Here is a 20,103-nt window from a genome sequence, read left to right on the forward strand (position 1 = left end):
GAGAGAAATGTCTAGAGAATGTTCAAGGAAGAACATTGGAGTTTGGGGAGAATGTTCAAGGAAGAACATTGATTGGAGAACTATTGGAAAACCTAAGTTAGGTTATCGGGTTAACCTAACTTGATTATGGTTTTTGTCAAACATCAAAAAGGGGGAGATTGTTGGTGCAACCTTAGGTCAAGGTTGACCTGGTTGACCCGACTCGAGTTGACATGACTCGAGGTATATTTTGATGTTTGACAATAATAGAGAAGTTATATTTTGATGTTTGACAAGAATAGGAACTTGGGAGTGTGGGTGCAACCTTTGGTCAATGTTGACCTGGTTGACCCGACTTGAGTTGACCTGATTCGGGAAAAGTCCAAGTATGGAGACTTGGCACGGGAAAAGTCCAAGCAGGGAGCTTGGCACGGGAAAAGTCCAAGTATGGAGACTTGGCACGGAAAAGTCCAAGCAGGGAGCTTGGCACGGGAAAAGCCCAAGTATGGAGACTTGGCACGGAAAAGTCCAAGTATGGAGACTTTGCACGGAAAAGTCCAAGCAGGGAGCTTGGCACGGGAAAAGACCAAGCAGGGAGCTTGGCACGGGGAAAAGTCCAAGTATGGAAGATTGGCATGGGAAGTCAGAGAGGGCTCGGTAGCTCGTTCTCTGAACTGGATGGAGTCGGAGAGGGCTCGGTAGCTCGTTCTCCGGACTAGGTCAGAGAGGGCTCGGGAGCTCGTTCTCTGGACCGGATGGAGTCGGAGAGGGCTCGGGAGCTCGTTCTCTGGACCGGACATGGAAGTCAGAGAGGGCTCGGTAGCTCGTTCTCTGGACTGGATGGAGTCAGAGAGGGCTCGTGAGCTCGTTCTCTAGACCGGACGAAGTCGGAGAGGGCTCGGTAGCTCGTTCTCCGGACTATGTCAGAGAGGACTCGGGAGCTGGGTCGGACGAAGTCGGAGAGGGCTCGGTAGCTCGTTCTCCGGACTAGGTCAGAGAGGGCTCGGGAGCTCGTTCTCTGGACCAGACAGAGGTGGAGAGGGCTCGGTAGCTCGTTCTCCGGACTAGGTCAGAGAGGGCTCGGGAGCTCGTTCTCTGGACCAGACAGAGGTGGAGAGGGCTCGGTAGCTCGTTCTCCGGACTAGGTCAGAGAGGGCTCGATAGCTCGTTCTCTGGACCGGATGAGGAAGTCGGAGAGGGCTCGGTAGCTCGTTCTCCGGACTAGGTCAGAGAGAGCTCGGTAGCTCGTTCTCAAGACCAGGAAGGCCTTAGGATTTAGGGATGGGAAGCTCTAAATTCACATGGGCATTGGATCGGTCAGCAGACCGATCCAGTGATACTATGGGTTTTCTGATCGGTCTGGTGACCGATCAGTAACCAAACAGTGGCTCACTGTAAGTTATCTGATCTATCACCAGACCGATCAGGAAATGATCAGGAGGCAGAGAAGGTAGGGGGATCGGTCTGTGGACCGATCCACCTATAGCCTGATCGGTGCACAGACCGATCAGGCTTCGGAACCGACTCTCACAGAGAGTTGGGGATCGGTCTGGGGACCGATCAACCTAGGGCCTGATCGGTCCACAGACCTATCAGGAGTCTCCCAGACCGATCAGGTTGGAGCCTGATCGGTCCAGGGCTAGCCGTTGAGACACAACGGCTAGATTCTGTGTCTTCTTTGTCTTCTTCGCAGGTGCAGGATATAAGACCTCTACAGTAGACGAAGGAAAGGGTTCCTTTTTCTCACGAGACTGTGATCTGAGCTTTGCTGAGCTCCCTATTCCTGAAGCTTCGTGTGAGCTTCCCTCGACTGGGTGATCAGCTGCTGTTGACATCGTGAAGTTGCTGCTTCATCGAACTCCAGTCGACGAGAAGGCAAGCAAAGTGTTTTTACATTTATATTGTTCTTGTTTTCTTTCTCTATTGGTTGTACTCCATTCTTGCTGTTGCAAGAGAGATTGTGGCGAGGTTTCTCCACCCAGAAGGAGTTCATATTAGCCGGTTTTCCGGGGTCTCATCCACCGACGGATTGATAGGCTTCGTCCACCTTACGGACACGCCGAGGAGTAGGAGTATCATCTCCGAACCTCGTTACATCATCGTGTTTGAGGTTTGATCTTCTCCACTTTCGTTTCTACATTGTATTTCCGCTGCGCTAACCTAAATTGTAGGAAGAAACGATAATTTGAGGTCGGCTATTCACACCCCCCTCTCTAGCCGCTATCCGAAGGTCCTAACATAGAGGACCAGTCACCAGGCTGAAGTCCAGTGAGTTTAGGAGGACCAGACGATTGGTAGGAAGTCCAGCTGAGTCAGAGAGGACTTGATAGTTGGCAGGAAGTCCAATCGGGTCAAGGAGTACCATATGATTGACTGAAGTCCAGATTAGTTGAGATCTGGCAGGAAGTCTTGGTGGGTCAAGTGATCTAACATTAACAAAGTCTGCAATTGATAAGTGGAGGTAAGACACTGGAGGAGAGAGACCAGTGAGAATGAGCCCCAATGGGACTATAGATGTTAGTCCAACTTAGATCCATTTTGAAAATCTAGGTTTAAACCAATACTAGATCCTAGTCTTGGTAAGATATGATCTAATTTATAAATATATATAAACTATTCATGTATATATTCTTCTAACTCTGTGTTATAGATACATACGTAGATCTATGAATCTTATACGCGTGGCCACTAACAGAGCCTAATTCTGGGTTTAGAGTCAAAAGATATGGTCTCCATAAGATTGCTGTGTCAAATTAGTGATTGAAGGCTCCTCAAGTGGATGGAGTGAATAAAACCGGACCAAACCATACTGAACCGAACCAAATCGGACTGAACCAAATAGAATCAAATTAGACTGAACCGAAGTAATGGATAAGATCTGAATTATTTAGTTTTCTCTATAGAATTATCTGTAAGATCCAAAGTCGAAAAGTTTATCTTGAATTCAAGGTATCTGATAAGAACATGTTCATCTATAAAAGGAGATTAGATGTTCAAGAAAAAGAGATCAATCTTCTACGCTAATCCTTGACTGCTCTGACATCGTCCTACTATTGTGTTGCGACGTTGCTATACTTGACTACTACAGATGGATCAACACCAACGCACGAGTGCATTTAGATCTCTGTCCAAGTATTGGGTAACATTTTGTTTACAGCTAATTATTATATAAAGAAAAGTGTAGGTGTTGTTATACTTTTTTCTTCGATTTGTGTATTCAATTACTATTTGATAGTGAATTACCCGTTGATAGGTCCAAACAGTCTGGGTCTTAGAGTAGGAGTTGCCGAAGACTCTGAACCAAGTAAAAATCAATCGTGTTGTGTTTGTCTTAGTTTATTTTTCCATTGCACACTCATTTTAAAAAACTGAAAAGAAAGTTTTAAAATACACGTGATTCACCCCTCCCCCCTCTCTCACATGCAATCGTTCCTATAGAAGCTCATATGCAAGTTGTATTCTGAAAGCTGCTTGAACAGGGTTTATATAGGTTATTAAGGGCGCCTCCAGCTTCGTCCAAGGCATCTCCAACAGAAACCTCTATCCCTTTATCTTCGGAAATGATAAGTAGCTGTGGCTTATATATATCCGCCTGAGGGGGCCTTCCAAGTGCTCTAAGGCACCTCTGCACTAACCTCCAAGGCGCCTTTAACCACATGGAAGGCACCTCCACTCCTTTCCACATGAGTCTTTAGTCAAGGTAGCCAAGACGCCTCCAATCATCCAAGAGGCACTTCAAGCTCACTCAAGTGTTTTTTTGTTCATTTTTGCTTTTACAAAACACATTAGTCCAAAAATAAAGTGTATCATGTAAAACAAAGTTAAGACAATAATAAAATAATATTATTAATTAGATCCTATCCCTCTAAGATCATGATCTAGTCATGGTCTTGGTTTAGACATCCAAAATGGACCTAAACTGGACCTATGCTTAAAATCCGTAAGTGGGACTCGTCCTCATTGGAATACTCTCCTCCAGTGACCTACATAGTTACCATGCAGAATCGCTTAACTTTACTTTGGTCCACCAAGTCTTCCCTCTAGTTGTTAAGTTCGCAAACTGAACTCAACTTCGGCCAGCTGTTAGGTCTCGTGAACCTAGCCGGACTTCCCGCCAGATATCGGGTAACTTCTTGTCCTATTTAGACTTCTACACTAGCTATCAGGTCCTCCAGACCTAGCTGAATTTCAGCCTGATGTCAAACCAATCAAGTTCTACATACTTGGTGCAAAGGTTAGATCACAACACATCTAACTTTAATCCATTTGTTATTCATCGAAACTTAAATTTGATCATTTGTGCCAACTACACTAACATAGTTTCTTTCATCACTATTATGTTAAAAGATATAATTTTATTATCTTTTTAACTACTCCCACAACTTTATTTTTTAAAGAATTATCTATAATAATACTAGTATCATTTCTTATTTTACTCTTTCCTGTGTATCATAACTTAAAACCGAAGTTCTTCATCATCTTTATCTTCTCGTCTATCTATTTTATCATTTGTACACACATATTAATTATTCTCCTAATCATTATATCTACTGTCTCTATTTATTTACTAGTGAGGATTTCTATTTTTCATATTTCATGTTCCAAATATTAGACTATTATTTTTATTATAATATTTATTTTTATTCAACATATAATGTTAGAATTTTTTCTTATCTAATTTTACATTTATATTCTTATAGAGAAATAACAATCATATTATCCTGCAACGTAACCTTTTATATATTTAACACTATATTTAAATGTTAAAGATATAGTCATCATCACCGAGATATTATAATCTGACATGCAATGCATTCCTTCCAAAAATCAATATAACATTAGCATACTAATTTAACAAATCTATTTATTAAACATTTACTTTAATTTAACCCTAATTAACCATCCAACATAACTACCCTCCTTTTATCATCTCATCTCATGGGTGGAATACTGGAATTGTATGCTCATGACTTTACTCCTGAGTTTTTTATCCTCATTCAGTTTATCATAATAAATTTTTTTATTAAAGTCTAAATCTTGTCTTGTTTTTATTTTTATTTTTTGTCAAATTGATTTGTAAAATGACGTTAAATTCATATTTAATCGATATTATGCCCTAATTTTTTTTCCAATTCTTTAAAAATAAAGATATACAAATTGATTATTTTTCATTTTACAAATTATTGATTCTAAATTACTATATAAAAATTAGTTTGATGGTATAAGAAAGAGAAGATATCAATTATAGAAAATTCGTCAAATAGATAGTTTTTTTTTATGAAAGTCAAATAGATAGTTGATAAGCTAAGGAAAGGATATAATTTCTGAACTTTACATACGCGATAATGTATACTATTAATGCAGGTATTTGTTGAGTAAATTTCGTCGAATAAATGAAAGAATTATTACATACTCGGGATCTCTAATTTCTTTTTTCGTTATTTTTTCTATTGAAAAATAAATTAGCGAATAATTGGCGCTACGTCAGCGTTGAGCAGGTTGACGTGGCCGGGTCCCATAGAGCCGGCAACAAATACTTCCTTCCACGAACCCCATTCGCGTTGTAACTAGCACCCGTAGTGGCGTCCACTAGAAGGTCTCCCGCGTAGCCTGGGTACGCCCCTTTGCCGTACACTCCGGGACACGCCGTTGCCGCCTCCAGCGGCGCCTCCTTCGGCCCTTGGAAGAACCCACCACCGAAGGGGTTCGTGGCGACGCCGGCTAGCAGTCCAGCGAGGTTCATCACCATCCCGTCGACCCCGACGTCGCCGTTGGGCGCCACGAGGGGTGGAGCCTGCGGCCCGCACTCTGGCTGGTGGAACGGCCACGCGCACTGCCCGGGGCACTGAGTCGCTGCGTTACCCACCCACAGGTACGCGAAACGCCGCGCCACCGCCGAGTGAGTGCCGCACCGGCTCATGCAGAAGCCCTCCACCGCCACGTCCGCGGCGGTTAGGACCACATTGACGGCGTCACGCGGGGCGCTGCGGGCGGCGAGCTTTCGGAGGTCGGAATCCTTAAGGGATCGGCCGAGGGAGTAACCTTCGTCGATGAGCTGATTGCGGAGGGCGGGGTTGGGGGGATGGGTGCGGGAGGCGGCGTAATACTTGCCGAGGCCGCCGCGCCACCAGGTGGAGACGGAGGGCTCGGAAGAGTGATTGTGGTGGTGAATGGAGACGACGAAGTCGGACAAGATGGCGCGCTGGGCAGCAGAGAACTTGCCGTACCAGATGAGATGAAGGGAGATGTTGCCGGACAGGAGGGCGCCCTTATGGTAGGTCATGGCCAGTGGTTGCTCCTCGACCAGGGAAGCGAGCGCTCGGCCACCGCCGCGGCAGCGCCGGAAAGCGACGGAAGCGACGAGGAGGAACGCTAGTGTTAGGGATAGAGGAGACGCCATGGAGGTGAGGGACGTGGGCATGAGTGGTGACAAGTGAGTGAGCGAGCAGGGAAATGGGTTTGTATAGAACCTGGTGATAATGGATGTTAAAGGAAACTTTCAAAATGCTACATAGAAATTTAACGTATTTTGAAAAACACACTTCGAAAATATGAAAACACAAATTGCTCCTTGTTAACTGGGCAATTGGAGTAAAAGTGTAAAACGGACAGTTAAACTAAAGCTTTGTGAGTGACTTAATAATCCTTCTCGTTTCGCTTCTCATTGAATTTTTTCTATTTGTTTACTATTGATCATCATTATTAACTGTTAATATTACTGTATTAATTTTTTAATTATTAAAAATAATTATATTCATTTCAAACATTTTAAAGAGGCAAAAGAACAAAGAGCAGAAAAAAGGGGCGAGACCGCGAGAGGAAAGAAAGAAGCAGAGAACAGGCTGGAATTGGTTGGATTGGGTATCGGGATGCGGACAGGAGACAGTTGGTGAGTGTGTTGGTTATGAGAGCACACACATCGTCTTTCGCGACCGCGTCTCTTTTCGCCACGTAGCCGTCGGACGCCGGCGCTTCTTCGGATTCCCGGGAACGAACTGACGTCATGATTTTAATATTAAATCCAAAAAATAATAAAATACCTAAATATTTCAGGCAAATAGTTGATAACATGGCAATGTCAAGGCTTAAATTTAAGGCTGACAAAAACAAATTGGGCAAAGAATAAAAAATGACTGCCTTTTTAAGGTTTTAAAAATATTAAAAAGCGATCATATATTTTATCTTAAAAATATTTTTATTTTAACAATGTTATATAATTAATATTTATAGTCAATTTATAAATACAAACAAAATTAGATAAATTTTTAATTAACAAATTTAAACTTTAGGCTTGTATTTATAATACATCATCATCGTTATAATATTCACTATCTTATAAACAAATAAAGAGTTTCCGTCACATAATTAATATAATAATATCTCATTTATTAATATTTTTTTATATTAATATTTATTATTTATAGATCTCACGATTTACTCAATCATCTTAAAATTATATCACATTAAATAAATATATTTTAAAATATTTAAATTAATATTATTATTTTTTAATAATAATCTTATTTTTTTAAAAAATAATTATAATATTTTTTAAAAATAATATTAATTTTTTAAAATATATTTATCAAATAAAATAGATGTTTATTTAATTTTTAATTTTAAAATTTATAATTTTTTAATACCCCACATTACTTGAATGCATTGTGAACGGGCTGAAGTAAAGGGGGTGTTATAACATGTGCATTGTGAATGTCCTAAAAATAATAACAAATTATCTATTTAAATTAGCCTTAAATAATGTTATTATAGTCATCACCAATTTAACTAATCACTCTGTTCCTCCACCAAAGCTTCTCCTTCAACCTCCCATGGCTTCTTCCTCACCTCCTCACCGTACGCCCAGATGCAAACCAGGAAGTAGAAGAAATCCACCACCCCCATTGCCGTCAAAACCCAGTAGTAGTAGTCGTAGTGCCCCTCGTCGAGGTCGGTGGCTAGCCATCCCGGCCTCCCTCCCCTCGCAGTCGCCGCTTGCACCGCCTTCACTAGTGCCGTCCCGATCAAGTTGGACACGCCAAGTCCGAGCGTCCACAGCGCCACCGCGTAGCTGCTCATCGTCCTCGGCAGCGCCACGTAGAAGAACTCCACCTGCCCGATCACGCTGAACGCTTCAGCCAGCCCCACCAGCGCGTACTGCGGCACTAACCACAGCGCCGACATCCTATTCTCTTCCGTCCTGCGCCGCTTTGCCTCGACCAGGGCCGCTACCGCGGTGGAGGCCGTGGAGATTAGAACCCCGATACCCATCCTCTGCTTCAGTGTCAACCTGGCTGGGCGGCCGGAGAGTTTGGATACCGCCGGGAGGATGTAACTATCGTAGCAAGCGGACAAGAGGGTCATGGTGAGGAGCTGGAAGACGGAGAAGGAGCCGGCGGGGATGGTGAAGCGACCGCCGAGGCGGCGGTTCATGGCCTCGGCTTGCAGGGGGCCGAACTGCTGGCTCATCACCAGGCTCACCATGATCCCCGCCGACCAAAGCGGTAGCACTCCGATCACCGATTTGAGATCCTCCACTTGCTCCACCGTGCACACTCGCGGCTCACCGGCGTACCGTCTGATGCATGCTCTGTTCAAGAATCTGCACAAAAAACTTCAAATCAACCATCAAAATTTTTTAATTCTACCTTGAAAGTTTGGAAAGTTGCACTTGGCCCCTCTAAAATTTTAAATTTGACCATAGTCCGCGTTAATATTCATTAGTACTAATATTAAGAACTATTTATCTTTAATTTAGTTAATTTTATCGCTCTATAATTGAATATTAATTTTCATCTTGTCCCAAAAATAACAATAGTCCTAATAAGGAACTCAAGTGTTAGAAAAGCAAATCAAGTAGGTGAACTAACATCCAATACAATGTCGACATTAACTATAATTGCCCTGATCATATCAAAAGTGAACTAAAAGAATACTTTACTCCACAACCATATTGCAAGTATCATAATAGTTACAAATGTGCTTTACCACTTTTCTTTATAGTTTCTTGACTCAAAGATCATGTTGATGAAATGAAACCGTGATAGAGTTTTTATTTTTTTTTAATGTTTTTCATCTTATTTCCTTTTTGTTCTTCATCTTTCTATTTTTTCTCCCTTTTTCTTTTTTCCTTTTTCTCCTTTTCTAAAGTAATCAAAGCCTTATAGAAAGTAGCAAGCATATCAATAACCATAAAAATTAAGAAGTAAAACGTAATTTTCTAAATTACAAGAGTTAAATTGCAATCTTGTGCAAACTGTGATACCAAAAAGTGAAATATTTTCTCCAAAAACAAAAAATTCACGGAATAAAAAATACCTCAATTTGTCTGAAGGCATCAAGAACACCTCAGAACTCCCCTGTTCATAACCAAAAGCCAAATCCAGTTTCTCCAAATCCACGTTTCGATTCTTCACCGCCGCCACCACTACCCGGCCGAACCCAGTCAAGGTGCTTCCGCGGCTCCTCACCTTCACATACATCGGCGAGCCGGCCAAGAACATGGATGCCGATGCGACGATCAACGCCACCGGCACCGCGAACCCCACCTTCCACCCAAACCGATCCTGGACGTACACCACGACGGTGGAGGCGAAGATGAACGACAAGCCGACCGAAGCGTAGTAGCAGTTGAAGTAGACTCGCAGCGTTCTCTCCCTGTCGCTCGTGTTCCCATCGGTGAACTGGTCGGCACCGAAGGGGATGGAGCACGGTCGAACGCCGGCGCTCCCGATGCTACTGAAGGCCAGCGCAAGAAAGAGAAGAAACATCTGGTGCGGTGTCGCCGGAGAATCTGGCTGAGGTTTTGCTCCGGGGATCATCGCCGTCAGCCACATTAGAGTAAGACCCTATAAAATGCGTTCGAGTTCAAGACCTTCTTCTATGGTCTTACCAGCTGAGCTAGCTCACTGACTCACCACGAAGCAGGAGATGGTGGCGAAGGCGATGGTGCGGAATCGACCGAGGTAGGAGTCGGAGAGGAAGGCGCCGAATATTGGGGTGATGTTGCTGAGGGCGCCCCAGGATAACATGATGACGGCGGCGGCGGCGTTCCCCATGTGGTACTCCCGAGTGAGGTAGATAACCATATTGGATTGCAGCCCTGAGCTGGAGATCTTCTCCAACACTTCATTCGCTGTTGATCTTGATATCTAAATACTGAAATGCGCACGCGCGAGAGAGAGTAGCAGTTGAGGCACGGTACGTACCTATGATAAATGGCATGGTTCTGAGACCGCCTTTCCCGGAGCTCGACTGTTCTTGGTTGCTATCATGCGCCATTCCTGCAGCAAAATAGAGATCACGAAGAAGATGAGACGGAGAACTGCATAATGCTGTTTACTTTGGGAGCTCTTTTGAGGTGTAAGGGAATTGAAGGGCTGGGAATTGTGGCAATTTAGTAGTTGCCATTGCTTTCTTGCGTTTCTGTCTGTGACAGTTTCTGGTTTTTAGAAAAAGACAAAAGAATTTATCTGGAAAAAGAAGGCACACGTGGATGGCACTACCTTATTTTTATTTTTATTTTGTAAAGTAGGCGTTTTTCTTTACTTCATCTACTTACTAAATTTAAAAGATTATTTATATATATTTAAATAGTATTTTAAAAAAGATTTATATTGAATTAATTGTAGAATGGTATGACATGACTAGGATAGTCATAAATCTCTTAAAAACATTTATGCTTGTTATATTATTATTACATCAAAAATTAAAAATATTATTATTTTTAAAAATCATTCTCTATCATCATAAAACCTTTCTTTTTTAAAAACTCTACTTTTTATAAAATTCTCTCTCTATCCTCTCTCTATTATTTTTTTTTATAAATCTAGTCTCAAGATTTTGATACAGTTTTATAAAAAAAACTATAAATCCCATCTATGTAATAAAGGAAGGATTTATATTTAGAGATTATAACATAAATGGTATGTTGTAAATCTCCCACTAAGTATGGCCTTAATGTATTTGAGTTTTCTCCAGATTTCTAAACCCCAAGAAGTTTGGTCTGGCTTGCCTTAAGAATAGAGAAATAAGAAGAAAAAAAAGAAATAAATAATCATTTAAATCAATTTGTTAAAAGATTGTATCATTATTTTTTTGTGTTAATTCTTAATTCTTAATTATCAAAGAAATTTACTTATTTTAATAATTATTTATTCTAAAGATAATACTTTTTTTAAATATAGTTATCCTAATTGTCTTTTACGATCCGATTAATCTTGAAAATGATTAGTTTGACTCATTAAAGTTTTTCATCGATAGTTAAGATAAATCAAAAAGTATAGATGAATCTCGACAGGTGATCGAATTTCACAAGTTTTTCAAATTTTTTAAGTATAATATGTCCTGAGTAAAATTTAAATCCTTCTTATATAAAAGTTTCCATCTCATCTCTTACCATAGCTGTGGGTGTTATTTACTCTTGAATCAGTCGGACGGACAGTTGAGCTTGATTATTAACCTATTTACATGCCAGTTCGGTAAAAATGACAATAAGTTAATTTTCTATAAGGATAAAGAAAGTTGGTCATTAGTTACGTCACTCTATATTGCTAGACAAAGTGAAAAATATATTAGATAACAACTAAATGTGCAGAAATATATATTATCAAATATTATCATGCTAGAGCTTATGTTAGATTCTAGGTATAGTATTGATAGGAAGATTTAGTTTATAAAAAACCGATTGAAGTCAAATGATTTAAGATATTGTAGTGTTTATAGTTTTAAATTCAACCACTTGAGTGGAATATGGTAGGAAATTATAGAATTTTATACAATAAAGTTTCCTTTAAAAGATATTACATAACCATTAGTAAAAAGCCAATCTCTAAGAGAGCATGGCCTAATCTACATCATTGTAGATATGTGCCTCTCACAATGACTAATGATATAGATCACGTAAAAAAACAAGAAGATGAGTTTTAGAAAAAAAAAGTATTGTTCTAATTTCAAGTTGGAAATTTCTTATTAAGAAGACAATTTAAAGTTGTGATGTCCTTTTAATCACTACAATTATTAAAATCTTATTCACACAAATAAGTAAAATTTTGGTAAATCTATAGTTATTTCATTTGTAGAATATGAAAGTATCAAGTATTTAAGTTAAAGAATTTTTTAGCATGTAGTCAGCTAGACAAAAGATGAAATCATGTATGAAGGACATATCCAAGTCAAGTTGTAAATTTCTTGAGTTGACAAGTTCGAAGTTACAAACGAATGAACATAAGTGTTTGCTTCATAAACATGATGACCATAAAGAAAGATATTAGAAACATCATAAATACAATCTCTCTAAAAGTGTTATTGAAGTCAGCTGTTATTGACTGTTTTCTTTAGCCATAAGTCAAATTTTATAGCATTCAAGAAAGTTATCATCTCAATATTTACAATAAAGATTCATTTAGAACCCACAATATTTTTAAAAGAAAAGCTCTAAACTCCTTGTTTCATTATGAAGAGGAGCATTAAATTTTGTAACCATTGCAACACATCAATTCTTGCTCCTTAATTTCCTATGTAAAGCATGTTGATTAATTATATAATTTTTGAAGAGACCACGAGAGCCTATAGGAGAGGGCATTTGATTCTTGCTGGCGGACATTATGTGTAGTTGTTGTTCAAGGAAAGTGTACCTCAAGGGCTATCTTTATTAGCCACTACTGATGGGTAAAAAAGCAAGCTGGCAAGTAGAGGTGTGAAATTTGTGATGTAGGTGGATCCGTAGATTATTATTATTATTATTATTATTATTATTATTTAAAATTCACTTTTGTTTTAATATTTAATGTATTTTTGGTATTTTAGATATTTTTGATAATTTTTTTATTTATATTTTCATATTTTGAGGCCGGTTAGATTTTTTAGGATTATAAAGTCTTTTTTTTCCTTTATTTTAAAATTTTTTTACTTGGGTTTTAAAGTTTGAAGTATATATAAATACATGTATAATTGTTTGAGGAATTAATCCTCTATTCTTAATAAAATTTCTTTTTTTTTTGGTAAAACCTAGACAACTTTCTCTTTATTTTTAGTGTTTCCTTAAATCCGTAGGATAATCACTATCCTGCTTGGCATCAATTGGCAGGTTCCGATTTAAGGAAGTTGAGCGTCAGATCCAATGGAAAGTCATCGTGGTGTTCTTGTAGTCATATCAGGCAGGTTCCGATTGAGAAAGCGTCACACTATGGTCGTAGCACCTAAGACATGATTGAGGATTTACAAAGGTAAGTTGTAGACTTAACCCTATATGATTTATAGAGGTAAGTTGCAAATTTGACCCAGCGTGTAGTGGCGACAACGTGAAATTTTGAAAATATATCGAGAGGTACATGGTCGAGAGGATTGACATGGAGACGTCAGATTTCGAGTTGATCAATCCAAATTTTTTGGTACATCACATATAGAGAATTTTATTGATTAAATCAACAAAGTGGAGCAGTCCTTCGACTATAAACAAGTTCTAAATGAAGGTGAAGCTGATTGCCATCAAACTCAAGGGTTAAGTATCGTCGTGGTGGGAGCACTTGCAGCGTTTACAAGACAAACACAACAAAATCAAGATCAAAGATTGGAAGAAGATGAAATGTCACTTTCTTCCCTCTAGATACACTCAAACTTCGTTCTAAGGATGTTTAGGTTTTGCCATGGAGATGACCTTAATGGATTCGAAGATGACTTAGAGAAAGAAGTTGACAAGGTACTTTATGATGATGACTTTAAGACTTTAATCATTCATGAGAAATTTAACCCAGAAGAAATTAAAGAGGAATCTCTATCTCAAATGGGTGATGAGACAGAGGTGGCTAATAATCCAGTTTATGATGATGAAATAGAAGAAGTCAGGACCAGACAGTTCGAAGACTATCAAAACTTATTTTACTTTATATACTTGTGCTTGGACTAACTCTTTTGTGAAGAAAGAGAAAGCTGGAAAAGGTGGTTTGGGCACCTGGAGTTGCTACAGGAGCCTGGGTAAGCTTCGACGAGGGAGCGCCCACTGGCGGGTGCCTAGCCAGGCACTCGAGTGGTTTGGGAGCCTAGAGTTGCTCCAAGCACATGGAAAAGCAAAATCTCATCATTACGTTGGGTTGATACGCAATGACTACTCGACCCATGTCAGTGGTCCAAGCGCCCGAAGGGGGTTCGAGTTCCCGAACATGGAAAAACTTTCAGAATGAAGTTTTGATGAGAGCTCGCCATGTCAACACACTTCAGGCACCCGAATGGGGCTATAAAAGGAGAGTTTGACCAAAAGCTTCAACACATCATTTCAAACAACTTCTACTCCTGCACGTTGCTTTGAAAAGGTCTCTACGATGCTCAAAAGCTACTCCGATGATAACTATGCTTAAGATCTCTTTCTCCAAGTCGTTGGTATTCGTTATTGTTCAAGTTACTTGTACTCAATTGAAATTGTATTTGTATCCTTCGATTGATTAGTGATTGCCCAACGAAAGCACTATCATGTGTAGGCTTTGGAATAGGAGTTGCCACAGGCTCCAAACCATGTAAAACTTGGCCATGTTAGCGTTGTGTTTTCTTTCTCTTTTATCTTTATTCCGCTACTTTTTACTTTCTGAGTTTAAATGAATGTGAAAGCCACAAGTGCTATTCACCCCTCTAGTGATTTTGATCCTATAATTGGTATCAGAGGAAGGTCACTTTGAATCGGTGAAACCATTGCTCAAGCAATTTTTTCATGGTATTTGATCCTGTCCGAACGATGAATCAACGGACGCTGGGCACGTGACGCTCTCCCAACTGCTGACGTAGATCTTCGACCGGTCGCGTGGACCTTCGGTGAACCTGCAAGGAAGTCGGGCCGGGAGGGGGTTCCCGGCGACGACCCTCCGACGCTCAAGTCAGACAAGAGGAAGACGAGAAAATGGCTTCGAATACGGGAGAATGCGTACCTCCGGCGAAGTGTGAGGCTCCTTATATAGAGCTGTGAAGAGGCTCACGCACACATACCGAGGCGAATACGTGTCCTCTGACCATACCTCAGTATGAGCTTGTCAGAAGAGCTTACCTGACACCATACTGCCACAGTCCGAGCACATCTCTAATGGGACAGCGGAACCCTCTGTCTTAAGATCCTGCGTATGGCCTGGTCGTCGAACATACCCGATGTCAGAAGATGTTCCCTTGTCCTTGTCTCTTCTTATCCCATGCCGAGCATCCGGCCGGCCGACAATCACCTCACGTCCGGCCGGTCGTACGTGCTGGTCCGCTCGGGAGATTCCCGGTCGTGTGCTCTGTGGACTGTTCGCAGTATTGCTACTTTATGCCTTCGGCCGAGCGGGCTCCCCAATCAGCCCGGTGACCCTGTTCCCCATGAGCGTCGGAGACCCAACTCCCCTTTGAGTTATTTCTGATTCCGCTGAGACCCCGTTCGGCCGACCGGTCTCCCCTTCTCCGGTCGACCATTTGACCCTTTGACTTCCACGTGGCATTGACTTCCCTCAGAGGGGGGTCCCTGTTCTTACCACCGGATCACTTGCCTCCCCTTCAAGTCTAGTCGAAGGAGGCGATTAGTCCGACTGACTGGACGATTGTTTCGCCGAGCGGCTAATCCAAGAGACCATCCTCTGTTCGGCCCATGTGGTGCTAACTACGGCCTCAGTCAACGCCACCATCCCTCGGATCTCCTCGGAATTCGTGCCAATCTCCGTCATTAAAGCCAAGCACGCGCTCTGTGCCTCGATAAAGCGCTTATTAAATGCTCTCCCGTGGTGGAATGCCACGTGGCATTGCTGCCGTCATCGTACGGCGGCGGCGTCGCAGGCGACGAGACCGAGGCGATTTGAAATGGACGGCCCGATGCGTGCTTCAGTTCTCACGACCTGCATCCGAAGGTGGAGGCCGCTCGGGTTCGGCCCTATAAAGCCTTCGCTTTCTCCGCCTTCGCCGCATTCCTGCTGTCGCGTGCTTACCGCTGCTTCTCGCGTTCCAGATTTCCGACGATCTTGCTCCTGTTTTCGGTGATCTCCGGTGCGCTTTCCTCGATCCTCCTCTTCGTTGTAAGGTTCTCCTTCTTTCCCTCTCTGGTTCTTGTGTTTTCTTTGCATTTCTTCCCCGAGTTTCGATCCTCGGGGTATCGCTTCGTTTGCTGTCTTCTTTCTCCTATCCTCTACCTGCGCCTTTTTTGATTTCGTCCGCTCGGACAATGGCTAGCTCCTCCCACCCTCTTGACCAAGCCCTCGGCCCATGGTTTACTATCATGGAGTCGTGTTTCGATCAGCGCGACGCCGATATTTTGATGGAAAATTTTGACATCCCATCTGACTTTGAAATTATCTTACCCACTCCCTCCGCTCGGCCACATAAACCGCCGAGCGGAGCCTTTTGTGTTTTCCGCGACCAGTTCACAGCCGGTCTGCGATTTCCTATTCATCCTTTCATCGTTGAAGTCTGCAATTTTTTCGGCATTCTGCTCGGAAGCCTAGTCCCCAATACTTTCCGCCTTTTATGCGGCGTCGTTGTCCTGTTCAAAATACACCACATCCCCCTCTGACCGGAGGTTTTCTATTATTTTTATTACCCTAAACAATCCGAGCTTGACACATATATGTTCCAAGCTCGGCCCGATTTAGTTTTCTTCAATAAACTTCCTTCTTCCAATAAGTATTGGAAAGAATTCTACTTCTACCTTCGTATGCCCGAGCAGGCCCCTTTCCTAACGAAGTGGCAGATCGGACCACCAACTTCACCCGAGCTCAAAAGGTTCAAAACCCGACCGGACTATCTTCATGCTGCCAACATACTGGCCGGTCTGAGGTTTGACATCAACAAATTCCTGCATGAAGGGGGTGATGTATATATTCGGTCTGAGTCCGATCAGAACCCCCCTTCCAAGCGGCTTCGGTAAGAATTTTACTTTGTGCATTCGTTTTAATTGCTAACTGATTTTCTCTGTTTTCCTTTGCAGCGAACATCGTCATGGAGTTGGTGATGACTGGAATTTTGAAAAAGAAGGCGGCGGCGCTCGAGGCCGCGGCGGCCAAAGAGATGGAGCAATTGGGCATTCAGCCGGTCGGCTCCAACGAAGGCGAGAGCGAGACAAATGCTGGCGAGTCGGCCGCCCAGGCTTCTCTCCCGGAGCCAGCGGCTGGCGCAACTGCTAGTTGAGAGCCTTCCGTTCGGGATGAGGGCTCGGCTCAGGAGGAGGAGCGTCCCCTTCGTAAAAAACGACGCCACACGGAGACACCGCTCCGCTCGACTACATCTGCGGTTCATCCATCCGAGCGGGCCACCTCCGCTTCTCGAGGCAAAGCGCCAGAGATGGAGGCGATTTCATCCGATCGGACGCCCTCCCAACTAGACGCGTCCGCGGACCCCCTTGAGGCCGTTCCGATCAGTGCCCTTCCACCTGCTCCCCGCAAAGTCCAACGTTCAACGATTTTGTCCCAATTTTCGGCGCCGGCCTCCGATCCATCCCCGGCGTCCGCCCAGACGACTCCTGGTCGGCGCCGCACCATCCGGGTTTCCTTGCATCTCCCCACCGAGGAATTAATGTCTGAAGTCGATCGGCCAACGACGCCCGAGCACCTGATCACAATGAAAGGGCCCTTAGCTGAAATGTGGGCCGATGCTCAGGCACGCGTCGCAATGATTCCCCTCAGTAATCTGGCAAACGGCCACATGCAACAGGCCACGGGGGTAAGTTTGTTTTATAGTCCTTTACGCATTCTCTCCGACCGGCTTCTAACAACTTTGCTCGTGACAGAGATGGGTAGAGGAGATCGCCGTTTGCAATCGTCTGACGATGGTGGATGCGGAATTAAAGAGGCTGAAGGCTCCGGGCGGCCCTTCCGGCTCATAAGGTCCATCATACGCCGAGCTGCAAAAGGAGCTCAAAAAGACCCAAGCTTTACTGGAGGCCGAGCGGAAGAAGACGGCCGATCAGGCCCACACTTTGGCCGAGCTCGAGCGGCAAGTCAAGACGCTCGACCAAAAAATAAGCCTAGCCACCACTCGAAAAAACACGGCTATCTCCGATCTGGAGAAAAAGAATGTCGAGGCTCGGGGCTTGGAGCAGAAAGTAAAGGAGTTGGAGCAACTGGCCAACGAGAAGATTGCCCGATCGGATGAGGTGGCGACGCTCGAGACTGCTTTACAAGAACATCAGGCAGCCGCCGATGCTTCCCGAGCGGCCATTAAAGAATATCAAGAGGCTGAGCCTGGTCGCGTCGCCGCCCTTCGACAGAATTACATCTGTTCGGTTGAATTTTCGGAGAAAGTTTGCGAATGGATGTACACTGCCTTTGACCTTGCTATGACCGCCACCACCACATATTTGAAGTCCAAGGGTCTTCTTCTCGACTCCGCTCTCATCCCGGTTGCAGATCAAGTGGCGCTCCTTGACAACATCCCGAAGGATCTTTACGATTATTTAGAATAGAAGTTTATATGTAATTTGGCCGCTCGGCTAAAAACGATCATCTTTTTGTAATTCAGGCGCTCGGCCTCAATGTCTTAAATGCTATCCTTTCGCTTACTTCCTCATTTATCAATTAGTATGTGTGTTGGCCACTCGGATTACCAGCTACTGTTGCTCGATTCTCCTCATTATTTGCCTTTCCTCCCACCTTTCTTGTGTTCGAAAGGGATTTTTACGAAGTATTTTGCATAGCTATTCCGCTCGGCTGAATATGTCTTGCTTCAACAGAAGTTGTTCGCTGGATGTTGAAGTACCTTTGGGTACTTGGCCGAGCGGAGAGTATAGGCGGTCGAACGGTATTGATGGCGAGTACTTTTGGGTACTTGCTCACAAAGTCCTCTTTATTGCCTTCGTTCGGCCGGAGGGTTTATAGTCGCCAGCTCGACTCTCGATTTTTAACGTCGGAGCTTGACGGTCTTCCGCTCGGAGGGTTTATAGTCGCTGGCTCGACTCTAGATTTTTAATGTCGGAGCTCGACGGTCTTCCGCTCGGAGGGTTTATAGTCGCCAGCTCGACTCTCGATTTTTAACGTCGGAGCTCGACGGTCTTCCGCTCGGAGGGTTTATAGTCGCCGGCTCGACTCTCGATTTTTAACGTCGGAGCTCGACGGTCTTCCGCTCGGAGGGTTTATAGTCGCCGGCTCGACTCTCGATTTTTAACGTCGGAGCTCGACGGTCTTCCGCTCGGAGGGTTTATAGTCGCCGGCTCGACTCTCGATTTTTAACGTCGGAGCTCGACGGTCTTCCGCTCGGAGGGTTTATAGTCGCCGGCTCGACTCTCGATATTTAACGTCGGAGCTCGAAGGTCTTTAAGGCTAATTTCAACACTGCCGTTCGGCGAAGCTTGGCAGATGCCTCTTTTTATCATTTTGCTTCCTCTCACGCTCGGTACGGCGAGCTCGATGGTATTTCGCTCGGAGGGTTTATAGACGTCGATTCGTCTCTCGATTTTTAACGTCGGAGCTCGACGGTCTTCCTCTCGGAGGGTTTATAGTCGCCGGCTCGACTCTAGATTTTTAACGTCGGAACTCGACGGTCTTTCGGCCGGAGGGTTTATAGACGCTGGTTCGTCTCTCGATTTTTAACGTCGGAGCTCGACGGTCTTCCGCTCGGAGGTTTATAGTCGCCGGCTCGACTCTCGATTTTTAACGTCGGAGCTCGACGGTCTTCCGCTCGGAGGGTTTATAGTCGCCGGCTCGACTCTCGATTTTTAACGTCGAAGCTCGACGGTCTTCAGCTCGGAGGATTTATAGTCGCCGGCTTGACTCTCGATTTTTAACATCGGAGCTCGACGGTCTTTTGCTCGGAGGTTTATAGTCGCCGGCTCGACTCTCGATTTTTAACGTCGGAGCTCGACGGTCTTCCGCTCGAAGGGTTTATAGTCGCCGGCTCGACTCTCGATTTTTAACATCGGAGCTCGACAGTCTTCCGCTCGGAGGTTTATAGTCGCCGGTGTTGGTGCAACCTTAGGTCAAGGTTGACTTGGTTGACCTGACTCGAGTTGACCTGACTCGAGTTGTGTTTTGATGTTTGACGATGTTTGACGAGAAGAGAGTTGTATTCTTGATGTTTGACAAGAATAGGTGTTCGGGAGATTGTAGGTGCAACCTTAGGTCAAGGTTGACCTGGTTGACCTGATTCGGGAAAAGTCCAAGTATGGAGACTTGGCACTGGAAAAGTCCAAGC

At 43.5% G+C, this 20,103-nt stretch overlaps 2 protein-coding genes across 2 annotated transcripts; both read right to left on the reverse strand.

Moving 5' to 3' along the window:
• Window positions 1-5,357: 5,357 nt before the first annotated feature.
• LOC121990242 (protein PHOSPHATE-INDUCED 1 homolog) lies at window positions 5,358-6,391 on the reverse strand. Its single transcript, XM_042544416.1, has one exon. It carries the CDS (start codon window positions 6,377-6,379, stop codon window positions 5,459-5,461), a length of 921 nt encoding a protein of 306 aa, XP_042400350.1. The 5' UTR covers window positions 6,380-6,391; the 3' UTR covers window positions 5,358-5,458.
• A 1,299-nt stretch (window positions 6,392-7,690) lies between these two features.
• On the reverse strand, window positions 7,691-10,398 carry LOC121990244 (protein NRT1/ PTR FAMILY 1.2-like). Its single transcript, XM_042544417.1, has 4 exons — window positions 10,185-10,398; window positions 9,894-10,111; window positions 9,295-9,824; window positions 7,691-8,578 (listed from the first exon to the last, which is right to left on the reverse strand). The coding sequence occupies exons 1-4, from the start codon at window positions 10,255-10,257 to the stop codon at window positions 7,765-7,767; spliced, it is 1,635 nt and encodes a 544-aa protein (XP_042400351.1). The 5' UTR covers window positions 10,258-10,398; the 3' UTR covers window positions 7,691-7,764.
• Between the last annotated feature and the right edge of the window lie 9,705 nt (window positions 10,399-20,103).

The sequence above is a fragment of the Zingiber officinale genome, chromosome 6B (genome assembly GCF_018446385.1).
Source record: "Zingiber officinale cultivar Zhangliang chromosome 6B, Zo_v1.1, whole genome shotgun sequence".
Taxonomy (NCBI): Eukaryota; Viridiplantae; Streptophyta; class Magnoliopsida; order Zingiberales; family Zingiberaceae; genus Zingiber; species Zingiber officinale.